Here is a 16,719-nt window from a genome sequence, read left to right as displayed (position 1 = left end):
GCTGATGACTCTGACACTGATCCATTATCACACTGATCATTCTGGTTTCCTCTCATTGCTATTCTGCAACCTCCCACCCTAACAGTGATAAACTTGGCCCCCAGTAAATGGATATGTGCCATCCATTTACTTGTTTAATTCCAGTATACATGTATAATGGATCCAGAATTATTAAACCATATCCAAATGAGAGCTAACATTGTAACTAGAATACAGGACTACATACGGTCATTTCTGTCTTACATACTCTACTCATTTCTAATGTTACTTAGGTCAATACATTTCACTCCACTGCCTTCATGGAAATGTTTCACACATTTTTAATTTGGTAGATAGTTTTGTCACTTTCTGCACTCCATTTTTGATTCCTCTGACCTCTTAAATGATTTGTTTTAATATTTGCATTCATTAAGATTTACACTTTTGCCCATAAACTTCTATGGGTATTTGAAAAAGGCAGTGTCACATATCCACCATTAGCATTTCCTACAGAACTGTTTCACTACAGTGAAAAATAAAACCCTTGTGCTTTACCTATTTAACCCTTTTATTTTACCATTGAACCCCTGACAACCACTGATCTGTTTACTATCTCTATAGTTTTGCCTTTTACATTATGTCATATAAAAAGAATATTGTTGGCTTTGCAAGCTAGTTTCTTTCTCTTAGAAGCATGCCTTGAAGATTCATCAGTGTCTTTGTATGGCTGGATAGGTCAATTTCTTTTATTGCTGAATAGTGTTCCATTGTATGGATGTATCACAGTTTTTTTACCCATTCATCTATAGAAGTATATTTGGTTGCTTCCAGTGTTTATCAATTATGAACATAGCTGTAATAAACAAAATTTTATTTTGAGTAAATCAAATCTTTTGGGTAGATACCAAGAATGTGGCTGTTGAGGTGGTCATGAATACCTACAGATTTGCTGATAGACATGGGCTGATTTGTTTGGAGTAGGGCTTGAAAAAACTCATAATCAGAGGTATTTTCAAGCCAAACATGATCTCAGTGATTTGTCTCCTAAAGCCCAAAGTTGTAGACGGTGTGAGATCACAGTGCTGGTTGGTATAACCAACAGAGTATCTGAAGAGCTACAGATTTAATAGAGTGCTCATGCTCAGTATCTTCCACCATTAAATAGATGCAAATTAAAACCACAATGTGGTTCCACTACATACCCTCTAGAATGACTCTAATCAAAAGGACTGATGACATTTATGTGAAGTGTTAGGATGTGAAGAAACTGGAACACTCATATTGAATGTTTCAAAATTCTCTCTCTAGGCCCGCTATCTGAGGGTCTGAATGAAATCGAGTATATTTTCTGGGATATTCTTCATGTACCAGGTACATGGTTAGTATAGAGGTTCAATTATTTACTTACTTATTTATTTTTCTGAGGAAGATTCTCCCTGAGCTAATATCTGTTGCCAATCTTCCTCACGTCACAGCCACTGACAGACAAGTGGTGTAGGTCCATGTCCAAGAATTGAACCCAGGCCACTGAAGCAGAGCATGATGAACTTACCCACTAGGCCACCAGGGCAGGCCCAGGTTCAAATATTTTTAGTAGATTAATTTCAAAGATGGATTATTCTGCTTATTCTTTGGAAATGCCCAGCATGGTTACATTCATTTTATAAATGATACTCCGTTCATATACTATCACATAGATTTACTCAATTCTGATTTGAGTCTGAGATATAATATAGTTGCCTCTATGCGTTCAAAGTTGTACAGTTTATTTTGGTGTACAATCACTGATAAAAAAATCTATCAGAAAACAGAACAAGATATTTTGCAAATCAATTAATTTTTTTTCATCTAATGATATAAAGAATTTACATGAACATGGTCCAGTGAATGCTTAATATTATCACAATAGAATAAATTTATTACACACTAAAGAAGAGTCATACTTAGAATAATGAGAAAGGAAGAATTTTAGAGAATCCACAAAGTTTATCAATCAAATTGTACCCAGGATGAAAGCATATCCAATGATGGTACTCTCAGTCTTTCATAAAAAAAGTTGCATAAATTGCATCAATTGAAATAGAAAAAAATTCAATATAAATTTTGCGGATATAAAATCTGATGTTTCTGGAAAGTAGGTATCAGAGCAGGACAATGCTATTACACCAACAATGTTGCAGAAAAAATGATTAATTACATTGGAAGAGCAGTAAGACATAGAGAATACAGCAGATGAAGCCACCACAGCTGTGGAAAAGCTATAAAGGTACGTGAGGGATACCAGGAGAAAGCAGACCCGCTGAGATACAACTACCATGTAGAGCAGGGGATTGCAGATGGCCACATAGCAGTCGTAGGCCATCACAGCTAACATGAAGACTTCAGCTACAATGAAAACCAAGAACACCCCCAGTTGGGTGGCACATTCATAGTAGAAGATGGTTTTCTTCTTTACGAAAAAATTTATCAGCCTTTTAGAGGCAATAACAGTAGAATTGCCAAAATTTATCATAGCCAAATGTCGGAGGAAATAATACATAGGGGTCTGAAGTCGAGAGTCAACAATAGTGAGAGTGATGATGATCAGGTTCCCCACCACAGTCAGTCCATAGATGACCAGGAAAACAAAGAAGAGTGGAATCTGGAGTTCTGGACAGTCTGAGACACCTGTGAGGATAAACTCAGTGACCCGGGTGAAATTTCCAGGAGCCACGTGAGAGTTTGGAAATTCATCTGTTTGGGGAAGGAAAGAAGAAGTGGTTACATCATTTGGAGAATTCTTGTCTAGAACTGGCATTAGATGGCAAGGGCAATTCCTTGGGTAAGAAGTCCTGCAATCATGTATTAATCTGTTATTAAAGTTAAGGTTCGGGGCCGGCTCAGTGGCCGAGTGGTTAAGTTCACGTGCTCCGCTGTGGCAGCCCAGGGTTCGGATCCTGGGCATGGACATGGCGCTGCTTGTCAAGCCAAGTTGAGGTGGCGTCCCACATCTCACAACTAGAAGGATGTGCAACTACGATATACAACTGTGTACGGGGGGGGGGGGTTGGGGAGATAAAGCAGGGGAAAAAAAAGTTAAGGTTCTAGGTCTAACATAGAAACCTCACAACAGTTTGGGAGATAGAAAAAGTAAACGTGGTAAACTAAATAGATCATTCAGCATCATGTATGTTTTGAGGATTTACTTCCTCACAATTTCATTAAGTTATGGATATCTTACTGGCTTACATGACTTGCAATAGAAGCCATGATTCATTTCTTATGTCTCTTGCATTGAGTGTGAGAAAGACTTGAAGAATTGTATACCTCAAATAATTCAATGTTGTTTCTGATTTCTTAATTGAGATTTCTTGCTTTTTCTCAAGAATACATGATTTAGCCACAATCCTACTCCATTTTCTTTATTTGATCTTACTATAACTTCTATTCGATGTGCATTGAACTTGAAATTCTACCATCCATGTATGTTAACTGCTTTTTTCAGACAAAAATACATGGAGATATGTCCTCAAGTGTATTTTTCAGTTTACTGATTCTCTTTTCAGCTTTAAAAAATGACATCTGTGAAAATATTATCATTTTTGTAATTCCGTCACACTATGCTTTACTGGATTCGACTTCCTTTTCCTTCAATGTAACTCTTTTTCTTCTTGCCCCATAAGTTGATGAAATTCCTTATATTGTTTCCACTGTGTTTTTGCTTTAAGCAGTATTTTTATTTATATAATTTTAAAAATTTATGATATATATCTGGCCTTAATTTTTAGTTGACTTTTCCTTGATATTTTTTCACACTTTGATATTTTTTGTTATGTCATAATATTAAACACACTTATTTTTATAGTTTCTATGATAGTTACATTGCATATATTTGCCAAAGAATCAGCATGTAATTATAATATGTTCTAACATTTTTCTAGATATTTTCTTTTCTAAGATGGTCACCTGCTCCTAACCAAGCCTATTAGAGTCCATTTCCATTCACAACGGATAGTTCCAATGGGGAGACCTGGACCAAAGAAAGTCTTGTCATAGTCTCTTATCTGAAGATTTGTAGTTGAGTTGCAGAGTGTCAAAACTATGTCGTCATTTAACGTCCGATCTACCCATTCACAAAAATTTATGTATACATACACGCAAAATAATAATAAATTAAGGAGCAAGAGGAAACTTTTGGAGATGAAGGATATGGTTATGGCATAGATTGAGGTGATGGTTTCAAGGATGCCCACTTATCTCCAAACTCATCGAGTTCTGTACATTAAACGTGTTCAGCTTTTCGTATGTCACTCTTACCTCAATAAAGCTCTTTTTTAAAAAAAATTATGTATCATGAATGACCTAATTGTGAAAGTCCAGAGTTACTGACATGATCACTCCTAAAACAAATGATAAAATAGAAAGAAAAATAGAAAATTATTCTGCAGTGAGAAAAAAGAATGAAGCAACAATGCAAACAGATTCAGAAAAATAAGACCAAAATAGCTTTTAACAATTGAGTATATGATATCAGTTTGTTTCCAACACCAAACATCATCCTTTTGCTAAGTTCCATTGAATCATCCTCCTAATTATTTACCAAGTATTTGTTGATTTGCTACTTGTGCCACGCAATGTTCAAGTTTCGGATAAATTATTCATTCATCATGTCTTGGACCTTCTATTTTAATCACAAGGAAGAGACAAGAAGCTGGTAACCAAACATATAAGCAGATTATTGTAAATTGTAGCAAGCAGAATAAGAAAATTTAACATCAAAAAGCATCAGGATAACTGGGAGAATTATTTCACATGGTATGTTAAGGGACGGCCTGTCTAAGAGGGTGATATGTGAGCCAGAACCTAAAAAATGGGATGGAACCAACTATTTAATAAATCATAGGAAGAACATTTCAAGATTCCAGACAGGAGTGTATTTCTTGAAAATGCTGCTCTACAGTAGAAAAGACGTTACATTATTTGTTTGTTTGCTTTTGAGAGGAAATTTAACTGAGCCCAGTGTCACTAGATAGTAATGAGGAAGTGGAGAATTACTAGAATCAGATAATGTGGGTCACAATAAATATTTGGATTTCATTTTAAGTAAATTGTAAGGCATTGATAAATTTTAAGGTAGGTGACCATGATCAGCTTTTAAGTTTTAAAAACATTACTCTTGCTATTATAATGATAATGAATTATAGGGTTTAAAGGGTAGAAATTATGAGTGAAAATTTAAAAACTGAGTCAAGTTGTTGTTATAGGATTCCCCATATAATATAATGTTGACTTGGGCCAAAGTGGAGAAGCTGGTGATAAGGGAAATAAGATACACTCAACGGTTGGAAGCAGAAACATGATATCTTCAACATAATTCATACTATGAATTATGTGAAAAACATATGAGGGAATGACAGATGAGGGGGTAGATCAAGAAAGACATTAGTGATTTTTTTGCAATTGAGTCAATGGCCATGACAGTTTCTGCATTTTTAGAGGATGTGATTTAAGATGGAGTGATGGTTTTGAACATGATAAGCTTTCAGTGCTAATGACACATTTAAACAATCATTTAGGCCAGCTAATATTTATGTCTGGAGAGCCTAGATGTGGTTAGGCTTGCAAACTTAAGAAACCTCAATCTAGATGATATACTATATTTTTTAAATCTATTTCAAAATCCTTTAAAAACTTGCAACAAAAATTCCTAATATGTTCCTCAATCAATCTGTATTCTTTTCCACTGAGGGACAACTGTCTGTTTTGAGATTGTAACGACTTTTTATCCCCAAGCACTACACTAGAGGATGTTGCTTCTGTGCCCCCTCCCATGCCTCTGTCTTGTCTTGCCTTCTCTGTGTTTACAATTTGATTTGTTTTTGTGTGAGGAAAGTTGGCCCTGAGCTAACATTTTTTGCCAATCTTCCTCTTTTTGCTTGAGGAAGATTGTCCCTGAGCTAACATCTGTTCCTCTATGTTTTGCATGTGGGATGCCACCACAGCATGGCTTGATGAGCTCTGTGTAGGTCCATGCCCAGGATCCAAACCCATGGATGTGGGGCCACTGAAGCAGAGCATATGAACTTAACCACTCTACCACTGGTCTGGCCCCAAGTGTATTTACAATTTTTAATATTTTGTCTGCAGACTTCAGTCTCTCCATCATCTTCGTTAGCAAACATATCAACTATCATCCAAAACTAATGCTTCTAAATTACACCAGCTCTTCTATTTCTGCTGAAATTTAATGTATTGCTGATTCTGTACTTTATTTTAAACTGCAATGATAAATTTTAACAAGCAAACACTGTAAATCACAAACACACATACAGCCTCTAATTTTCCCTTTCAAAGTTCCACATGTTATTATATGTCAGTTTCCATAAGTACTCTCTTATCCTAAGCATCTTCCTCTTCCACTTCCTCAGGTCAAGCTTTCATTAAGACTATCATTGACTGTTGTATCCTTCTTGGTCTCCATGCCATGATTCTCTCACATTAGCTGGTAGGCAAACGACAGTCACTAAGCTTTTGGAGTAATCAAGATATGTAATCAGAGCTATTTTTTTAGGATAATTGAAATATGCATTAGCCTCATTCCCAATGCATTCCACATTCAGGTCCATATCACCTTTCCAGTCATACAACCCTACCAGGCACACATTCAACATACATTTTCGCCTCTGTCCCTCTACATCCTTACTCATATTAATTGCTCTGAGATTACTCCACTTACTTTGATAGGTGGCATGTTATCTAAAAAAAGTCTGCTCAACATTTATTTGTAGCAGTGACCCCACACTATCAGAAAGTGTAAATGAACATAGGGTCAAAGGAGGCTGACAAACTTGATTTTGGAGAATTAAAAAATGTCATTCCTGATTATACCTTAGATATTAACAATCTTCTTATGAATACTAATGAGTAAAGGGAGGGTAAAAAGATAGTGCGTTGTCTTCAAATTAGCACAAATGTTTTATGGCTAATGATTAATAATAATAGCATTAAAAAGTGCTTATTAATGGGGCCAGCCCCATGGCAAAGCAGTTAGAGTGCCAAATGCTCCACTTTGGCATCCCAGGTTCATGGGTTCAAATCCCAGGTGCAAACCTACTCCACTCATCAGCTGTGCTGTGGAGGCATCCCATATACAAAACAGAGGAAGACTGGCACAGATGTTAACTCAGGGCTAATCTTCCTCAAGCAAAAGAAGGGGAGGATTGGCAATAGAATTTAGCTCAGAGCGAATCTTCCTCACCAAAAGAACAAAAAAAGCATATAGAAATATTTTCTATGTACTTCTATGTACTTAGAATGCTTATTATAAAATGATGAGGCAGAATATGAAGAAAATAAACTTAGTTTTGCGCATCTTATTTTAGGTCTGTGGAACCAAGAGCAGCCAGAAAATGAACATTTTCTTCTGGGTTTTATTTCCTCCTTGAGAATGTTATAGAGGCTCTGTTCCATCACGCTAGGAATCTATGGGTCTGCATTTCTTAAAATCTTCCTCCTGCTTGTGCAGTGACTTCCCTCAAATAGAAGTCCTTCTTTTTCAGATCTTCTCAACTAAAATGTTGACAGATTATTTTACTATAAGATATGTGGTTTATCTAAACATGTTTCATCATTATATTGATTACTTATTATGCTTCTATATATACACTTGCCTGAATGTTTTCAGAGTTAATTGAAAATTTTCCTGAGAAAATTAGTGATCTAGAATTATATGCTCAAAAAAGGAGCATCATTTGGAATTTGGGTAGTTGTATGTCCAGCTTTCTTTCACAGGATGCTCTATAACACATGCTATTTTCATTTTAGATAATATTGCTGAAGTAAAAGTATGATATCAACAATCTCAGTGAGCAATAATCCTATATTTCAGTAGTGATATAATTTATTTAAGTATACAAAACACAATGATAGCAGTTCTAATTTGGAAACATAAAATCTGTGTCATTTTTGGCACCCTGTGTTGTCCGAAACAGTTATAAATCTTGAAAAAAAGCCTTAGTTTAAACACTGTATTATTTGTTTATATACAATACCCAGTGCCTTCCAAAATGAAAGAGAAGTGACTCATTTTAAGGTACAGTTTTCAATCATTTAAAGGTCATAATACAAAATAAGATAAATATTTTCTGCCCACCTGTTTCAAGATAATCTGTTTTAAGTTCTTAGGAAGAACGTCTATGTTGCAGTGGCAAGGAGGGTTGCCATTGATGGTATTTATGCAAAGTGTTAGTGAGGATGTGAAGAAACTGGAACACTCATATTGAGTGTGTTAACATTCTCTCTCTAGACCCTCTATCTACCTGAGGGTCCAAATGAAATCAAGAATATTTTCTAGGACATTCTTCATGTACCACGTACATGCCTAGCTTAGGGGTTCAAACTTCTTTTTCAATTCTGAGGAAGATTCACCCTGAGCTAACATCTGTTGCCAATCTTCCTCTATTTTCTGTGTGAGCTGCCACCACAGCACAGCCACTGACAAGTGGTGTAGGTCCATGTCCAGGAATCAAACCTACACCACTGAAGCAGAGCATGCTGAACTTAACCACTAGGCCACGAGGGCAGGCCCAGGTTCAAATAATTTTAGTAAAATAATTTCAAAGCTGGATTCTTCTTCTTCTTCTTTGGAAATGCCCAGCATGGTAATGTTCACTATATAAACGATACACATTAATTTAATATCACATTGGTTAACTCAGTTCTGATTTGATAAGTCTTCGATATAATATGGTCACCTTTACATATTCAAAGTTGTACAATTTATTTTGCTGTACACTCACTAATCAAAATCTATCAGAAAACAGAACAAAAATTTTACAAATCAATTGAATCTTTCCTGTAATGATGTAAAGAACTTACACAAACATGGTCCAATGAATGCTTAATATTGCCACAATAGAGTAAATTTATTAGACACACTAAAAAAGACTCAGAATAACGAGAAAGGAAAACTTTTACAAAATCCATGAGGTTTATCAATCAAAATGTACGAAGAAGGAAAGCATATTCAATGACGATACTCTCAGTCTTTCATTAAAAAGTTGTATAAATTACATCAATGGATATAAAAACAAGTTCAGTTATATTTTAGCTGGCGTTCAGGATATAAGTTCATTGGTAGTATATATGTTTTTCATTCAAATATGATATTTAAAAAAGTCAAGGAGTTTTATTTTAAATATATTTGTCAGTTTAATTTTGCTGACTTCACTTTAAGAAAGTTTTTAGCCATCTGCAACAACAGTTTTTCAAAGTTCATTGACTAAACATACCCAGGAACAAAAAAGAAGCCAAAGAATAAGAAAGATGGACTTACTTCTCTGATCCATATTCTGTTACTCGGTTTTAACTCATTTAATTTTTTTCAAGTTATATCTCTCCTGAATGTTAGAACTATTTCTTTCAATCTACCTACCTACATACTCTTTTGCAAAGTTAGTGAATAATGCTTTGTTTCTGTATTAACCTCATAACTCCTAGAGCTTCACTTGATTTTTTAATTCACTGCTTTCTAAATCCTAGCTCCCTTTAATTCCCAGGATTATTTGCTTGTAAAGTAAGTAGGTCGGTCACCTAACCTTTACTTTCTCTGGCATAATGGCAGCCTATCTTAAACTTCTCTTCATTTACTTATATAGTCCTAAAATCATATTGATTTAGAATAGCATGAATTTTTCAGAAATCTCTTCAAGGCAGCCTTCACCTCCTTATTTCGAAGGCTGTATATCATGGGATTCAGCATGGGGATCACCACTGTGTAGAATACGGAAGCCAACTTATCAGTATCCATTGAATGGTTAGTTTGAGGCTGTACATACATGAATAGCATTGTTCCATAGAAAACCGTGACTGCCATCATGTGTGAAGCACATGTGGAAAAGGCTTTTTTTCTTCCCTCTGATGACCGTATCCTTAGAATGGACAAAACAATGTTGAAATAAGATGTTACAACTATAACAATGGAAAAAACCAAATTTGTAGCTGCAGATATAAAAACTACTGTTTCTGGAAAGTAAGTATCAGAGCAGGACAATGCTAACAGAGGGACAATGTCACAGAAAAAATGATTGATTACGTTAGAAGAGCAATAAGACACAGAGAATACAGAAGATGAAGCCACCACGGCTGTGGAAAAGCTATAGAGGTATGTGAGGGATACCAGCAGAAAGCAGATCTGCCGAGATACCACTACCATGTAGAGTAGGGGATTACAGATGGCCACATAGCGGTCGTAGGCCATCACAGCTAACAGGAAAACCTCAGCTACAATGAAAACCAAGAACACCCCTAGTTGGGTGGCACATTCATAGTAAAAGGTGGTTTTCTTCTTTGCTAAAAAATTGATGAGCATTTTAGGGGCAATAACAGTAGAATTGCCAAAATTTATCATAGCCAAATGTCGGAGGAAATAATACATAGGGGTCTGAAGTCGAGAGTCAACACTGGTGAGAGTGATGATACTCAGATTTCCTGCCACAGTCAGTCCATAGATGACCAGGAAAACAAAGAAGAGTGGAATCTGGAGTTCTGGACGGTCTGAGACACCCGTGAGGATAAACTCAGTGACCCGGGTGAAATTTCCAGGAGCCATGTAAGAGTTGGGAAATTCGTCTGTCTGGAGAAGGAAAGGAGAAGTGGTTACTAACTCTTAGGAATTCTTTCCTAGAACTGGCATTAGACAGCAAGGGCAATTCCTTGGGTGAGAATTCTTGCAATCATTTATTAATCTGTTATTAAACTTAATGTTCTAGGTCTAATATATAAACCTTGCAACCATTTGGGAGGTAGAAAAAGTAAATGTGGTAAATTAACTAGATTATTTAGCATCATGCATATTTTGAGGATTTACTTTCTCACAATTTTGTTAAAGTATAAATATCATACTGGCTTGCAAACAATAGAAGGCATGATTCATTTCTTATGTCTGTTACATTGAGGTGAGAAAGACTTGAGAAATTGTATGCCTCAAATAATTCAATGTTGTTTTGTGATTTATTAATTGAGATTTCTTGATTTTTCTCAAGAATAGATGATTTAGCCACAATCCTGCTCCATTTTCTTTATTTGATCTTTCTATAACTTCTATTCGATGTACATTGAACTTGAAGTTCTACCATGCATGTCTGTTAACTGTTTTTTTCAGACAAAAATACATAGAGATATGTCCTCAAATATATTTTTCAGTTTACTGATTCTCTTTTCAGCTTTAAAAAAAATCTGTGAAAATATTATAATTTTTGAAATTCCATCACACCACACTTTGCTGGATTCAACTTCCTTTTCCTTCCTTCTCATAACTCTTTTCCTTCTTGCCCCACAAATCGATGCAGTTCCTCATATTGTTTCCACTATGTTTTTGTGTTAATCAGTATTTTTATTTATAGAATTTTAAAACATTATTTAAAAAATTTATGGAATATACTTGGCCTTAATTTTTAGTTGACCTTTCTTATATTTTGTCACATTTTGATATTTTTCGTTATTGTCATAATATTAAACATCCTTATTTTATAGTTTTTCTATAATTACATTGCATATACTTGCCAAAGAATCAGCATGCTATTATAATATGATCAAATATTTTTCTAGAGATTTTTTTTCTCTGATGATCACCTGCTCCAAACTAGGCCTATTAGAGTCCCTTTCCAATCACAATTGATAGTTCCACTGGGGGCACCTGGCCTAAAGAAAGTCCTTTCATAGTCTCTTTTCTGAAGATTTGAGTTCAGTTGCAGAGCGTCAAGACTATATCATCATTTAACATAAGATCTACACTTTCACAAAAATTTAAGTATACATACACACAAAATAATAATGATAAATAAAGAGGCAAAAGGAAACTTTTGGAGATGGGGATATATTTATCTCATAGACTGTGGTGATGGTTTCAAGGAGGCACACATCTCCAAACCATCGAGTTATGTACATTAAATGTGTTCAGCTTTTTGTATGTCATTCTTACCTCAATAAAGCTTTTTAAAAAAAGATTATGTATCATGAATGCCTGAATTGTGAAAGCCAAGAGTTACTGACATTATCTCTCCTAAAAACAGGACAGAATAGAAAGAAAAATAGACAACTATTCTGCAGTGAGATAAAATAATGAAGCAACAGTGCAAAAAGATTCAGAGACGTAGACTAAAATAGCTAACATTGTTGAGTATATGATATCAGTTTGTTTCCAACACCAAACATCTTTCTTTCACTAAGTTTCTTTGAATCATCCTCCCATTTATTTACTTACCAAGTATTTGTTGATTTCCTACTTGTGCCAGGCAATGCTCAGGTTACAGATAATTATTCATTCCACACCTCATGGGCCTTCTATTTTAATCATAAGGAAGACCCAAGAAGCTGGTAACGAAACAGACAAGCAGATGATTGTAAATTGTAGTAACCACGATAAGAAAATTTAACAAAAAGATGCATCAGGATAACCTGGGAGAATAATTCACATGACATGTTAAGGGAAGTCCTGTCTGAGAGGGTGACATGTGATCTGAAACCTGAAAAATGGGATAGAGACAACTATTTAATTAATCATAGGAAGATAACGTACAGATTCCAGGCAGGCTGTATTTCTTGAAAATGCTGTTCCACAGTAGAAAAGAAGTTAGGTTTTTGGTTTTTTGTTTTTGAGGGGAAATTTAATGGAGCACAGTGTCACTGGATTATAATGAGGAAGCAGAAAATTACTAGAATCAGATAATGTAGGTCACAATAGATATTTGGATTTCATTTTAAGTAAATTTTAAGGCATTCACAAATTTTAAGGTGGGTGAACATGATCAGCTTTAAGTTTTAAAAAGATTAATCTTGCTGTTATGATGATAATTAATTATAGGATTAAAGGGGTTGAAATTATGAATGAAAATTTAAAAAATGAGTCAAGCAGTTGTTATAGGAGTCCTCACGTAAGATAATGTTGACTTGGGCCAAAGTGGGGAAGCTGGTGATAAGGAGAACAAGATACACTCCACAGTTGGGAACAGAAAAAAGATGATGTCTTCAATATAATTCATATTATGAATTATACGAGAGAGTTACGAGGGAATGACAGATGGGGGTAGATCAAGAAAGACATTAATGATTTTTTTGCCATTGGGTCAATAGTCATGACATTTTTTGCATATTAGAGGGTATGGTTTAAAATGGAGTGATCAAAGTGATATTTCAAACATGTTAAGTTTTCAGTGCTAATGAGATATTTGAATAATCATTTAGGCCAGCTAATATTTATGTCTGGAGCACATAGGATTGGTTAGGCTTGCAAACTTAAGAAACATCAACCCAGATGATATACTATATATTTTTAATCTATTCCAACATCCTTTTTAAAATTTGCAACAAAAATTCCTAATACGTTCCTCAATCAAACTGCATTCTTTTCCACTGAGGGACAACCCTCTGTTTTGAGATTGTAGCTTTCCTTTTGTCCTCAAACACTACACTAGATGATATTGCTTGTGTGTCTCCTCTCATGCCTGTTTCTCATATTGCCTTCTCTGTGTTTACAATTTGTTTTTGTGTGAGGAAGATTGGCCCAGAGGTAACATCTGTTGCCAAACTTCCTCTGTTGCTGGAGGAAGATTGTCCCTGAGTTAACATCTGTGACAATATTCCTCTGTTTTTTGTATGTGGGCTGCTGCCACAGCATGGCTTGATGAAAAGTGTGTAGGTCTGTACCCAGGATCCGAACCTGTAAACCCAGGGCCACCGAAGCAGAACATGTTAACTTAACTCCTACACAACTGGGCTGGCCCCAAGTGTGTCTATAATTTTTAATATTTTGTCTGCAGACTTCAGTCTCTCCATTGTCTCTGTTGGAAATATATCAACCATCACCCAAAAGAAATGCTTCTAAATTACATCAGCTCCTCTATTTCTCTTGAAGTCTAATGTATTGCTGGTAATATTCTTTATTTTAAATTGCAATGATAAATTTTAACAAGCAAACATTTTAAATCACAAACATATATCCATCCTCTAATTTTCTCTCTGAAAGCTCCATATGGTATTATATGTCAGTTTCCATAAGTACTTTCTCATCCTAAGCATCCTTGTCCTCCACTTCCTTCTTTCACTAATACTGTCATTAACTATTGTATCCTTCTTGGTCTGCATGCCATGATTCTCTCACATTAGATGGTAGGCAAATGACAGTCATTAAAGCTTTTGGAGTAATTAAGATATGTAATCAGAGCTATTTTTTATGATAATTGAAATAAGCTTTAGCCTCATTTCCTATGCATCCCACATTCAGGTCTATAGGACCTTTCCAGTCATACAACCCTATCAGGCACACATTCAACATATATTTTCGCCTCTGTCCCTCTAGATCCTTACTCATATTAATTTCTCTGAGATTACTCCACTTATTTGTGAGAGGTGACATGTTATCTAAAAGAAGTTTGCTCACCATGTGTAGCAGTGGCCCCATGCAATCAGAAATTGGAAATTAACATAGTGTACAATGAGGTTAACAAACTTGATTTTGGAGTATTTAAAAATGCCATTCTTAATCATACTCTAGCTATTAAAAATTTTCTTCTGAATACTAATGAGAAAATGGAGGGTAAAAAGATAGTGAGTTGTCTTTACCTTAGCACAAATGTTTTATGGCTAGTGATTAATAATAATAGCATTGAAAAGTGCTTATGCGGGGAGCTGGCACCATGGCCAAGTGGTTAAACTTCCACACGCTCCACTTTGATGGCCTGGGTTCATGGGTTCAGATGCTAGGCACAGACCTATTCCACTCATCAGCTGTGCTGTGAAGGCATCCCATATACAAAGGAGAGGAAGACTAGCACAGATGTTAGCTCAGGGCTAATCTTCCTCAAGCCCAAAGAGGGGAAGGTTGGCAATGGATGTTAGCTCGGAGAGAATCTTCCTCATCAGAAAAAAAAAAGAAAAAGCTTATGGGAGTAGTTTATACTTAGAATGTTTTTATTATAAAATGATAAGGCAGAATATAAAGAAAATAAATTTAGTCTTGCACACCTTATTTTAGGTTTGTGGAACTACGAGCAACGTAGGAAATAAACATTCTCTTCTGGGTTTTATTTCCTCTTTGCGAATGTTATAGAGGTTCTGCTCCATCAAACTAGGAATGTATGGGTCTGCATTTCTTAAAATCTTGCTCCTGCTTATGTACTAAATTCCCTCAAATAGAAGTCCTTCTTTTTGAGATCTTCTCAATTAAACTGTTGGCAGTTTATTTTACTATAAAATATGTGGTTTATCTAAACGTTTCATGATTATATTGATACTTATTATGCTTCTATATATACATTTGCCTTTATGTTTTCAGACTTAATGGAAAATTTTCCTAAGAAAATTTGTGATTTAGAGTTATATTCTCAAAAAAGCATTGTTTGGATTTTGGGTACCTCTTTATCTAGGTTTCTTTCACAGGATATTATACAAAACATGTCGTTTTCATTTTAGGTAATATTGCTGAAATAAAACTATGATATGAAGAATCTCAGTGAGCAAAAATACAAGATTTTAGTAGTGATATAATTTATTTAAGTACATAAGATACAATGATGGGAGTTCTAATTTGTAAACATAAAATCTGTGTTATATTTGGCACCCTGTGTTCCCCAAAACAGTTATAAATCGTGGAAGCAAACCTTAATCTTTGTATTGTTTGATTATATGTAATACTGAGTGCCTCCAAAATGAAGGGGAAGTGGCTCATTTTAAGGTATAGTTTTGGATGTTTTAAAGGCCGTTATGCAAAAATAACATAAATATTTTCTACTCACCTGTAATGTAGAATCTGTTTCAAGCTCTTAGGTAGAATTTCTATGTTTCTGTGGCAATGAGAATTGATGGGGCTCTATAAACCTTTGAGACCAAAACTCTAAAGCACAGGTGATTGAAGGATCTACAAATTTCCTTTTACATCCTTGGGGAAGATGCCGCCTGGGGTTGGTTCCTTAACAAGGTCTTCCTCCGGAAGTTCAACCACACACCCCGTGAGTCTTTGTTGCACTTTGGGCCTAAGTTATTGAAGTGAACTCAACTCCATGACAGCTAAGGGGCAGAGTGATTAAAGTGTGTCTCTCAAAGTAACTCATTTGCATTCAGACATTCATTATTACAAAATGCAATATTTACGAGCTAGAAACCAAGGGCCTAGCAGTGAAATTAGATCAAACTCTATCTATAAATAGTATTTTTATCATACCACTATCCTTATTTTTTTCCACTTTTACTTCAAAGTATACAGTTGACATAGTCATTATTTCAAGGAATGGGGTAAAGTGGATGCTAAAAGGAGGATGTGATCTCCAAAAAAAATAATTTTAGGCAATAAAAATATGATTTTATTCTTTTCATTATGATTGTATTTCAGATGAAAGAGGAGCATGTAACTACTAGAGAAGAGCCAAACAGAATAGTTATAAATGAAGCCCTCCTGTTATCTTCAACATGTCTATAAATTCCCTTTCACACAAATGTGTTTTTAAATATCAAATATCTTAGATATATATTTTTTATGCATGTAATGACTAGTAGAATTGTAAACTATTCAAATTTTAGTATATGCGTTGCTATAGCAAATCTATGACTAATATAATTATGTAGAAAGAAAACTGCACCGGGGCAATTCTCTTCTTGGGGGCTTAAGTCTTCTTTGCAGCAATACTTATTTTTTTGTCATCAGATATTCCTCTATAGGCCATAAATTTAAAGCTGGAAGTTGAGATATACGGCAAAACGACATTTATA

General features: G+C 35.1%; 2 protein-coding genes across 2 annotated transcripts; both read right to left on the bottom strand.

Moving 5' to 3' along the window:
- Positions 1-2,023: 2,023 nt before the first annotated feature.
- On the bottom strand, positions 2,024-2,776 carry LOC124229142 (olfactory receptor 8J1-like). The gene has a single exon (XM_046644231.1). It carries the CDS (start codon positions 2,774-2,776, stop codon positions 2,024-2,026), a length of 753 nt encoding a protein of 250 aa, XP_046500187.1.
- Positions 2,777-9,622: 6,846 nt separating this feature from the next.
- LOC124229487 (olfactory receptor 8J3-like) lies at positions 9,623-10,567 on the bottom strand. Its single transcript, XM_046644709.1, has one exon. The coding sequence runs from the start codon at positions 10,565-10,567 to the stop codon at positions 9,623-9,625; it is 945 nt and encodes a 314-aa protein (XP_046500665.1).
- Between the last annotated feature and the right edge of the window lie 6,152 nt (positions 10,568-16,719).

This window comes from Equus quagga, chromosome 17 (genome assembly GCF_021613505.1).
Source record: "Equus quagga isolate Etosha38 chromosome 17, UCLA_HA_Equagga_1.0, whole genome shotgun sequence".
Lineage (NCBI taxonomy): Eukaryota > Metazoa > Chordata > Mammalia > Perissodactyla > Equidae > Equus > Equus quagga.
The sequence above is the reverse complement of the archived record's forward strand: the minus strand, read 5'-3'. Positions and strand labels throughout refer to the sequence as shown.

Bases quoted from the DNA above. Each gene is read 5' to 3' on its own strand.
- LOC124229142 (XM_046644231.1), bottom strand. From the start codon at position 2,776: ATGCCAGTTCTAGACAAGAATTCTCCAAATGATGTAACCACTTCTTCT.
- LOC124229487 (XM_046644709.1), bottom strand. From the start codon at position 10,567: ATGGCTCCTGGAAATTTCACCCGGGTCACTGAGTTTATCCTCACGGGT.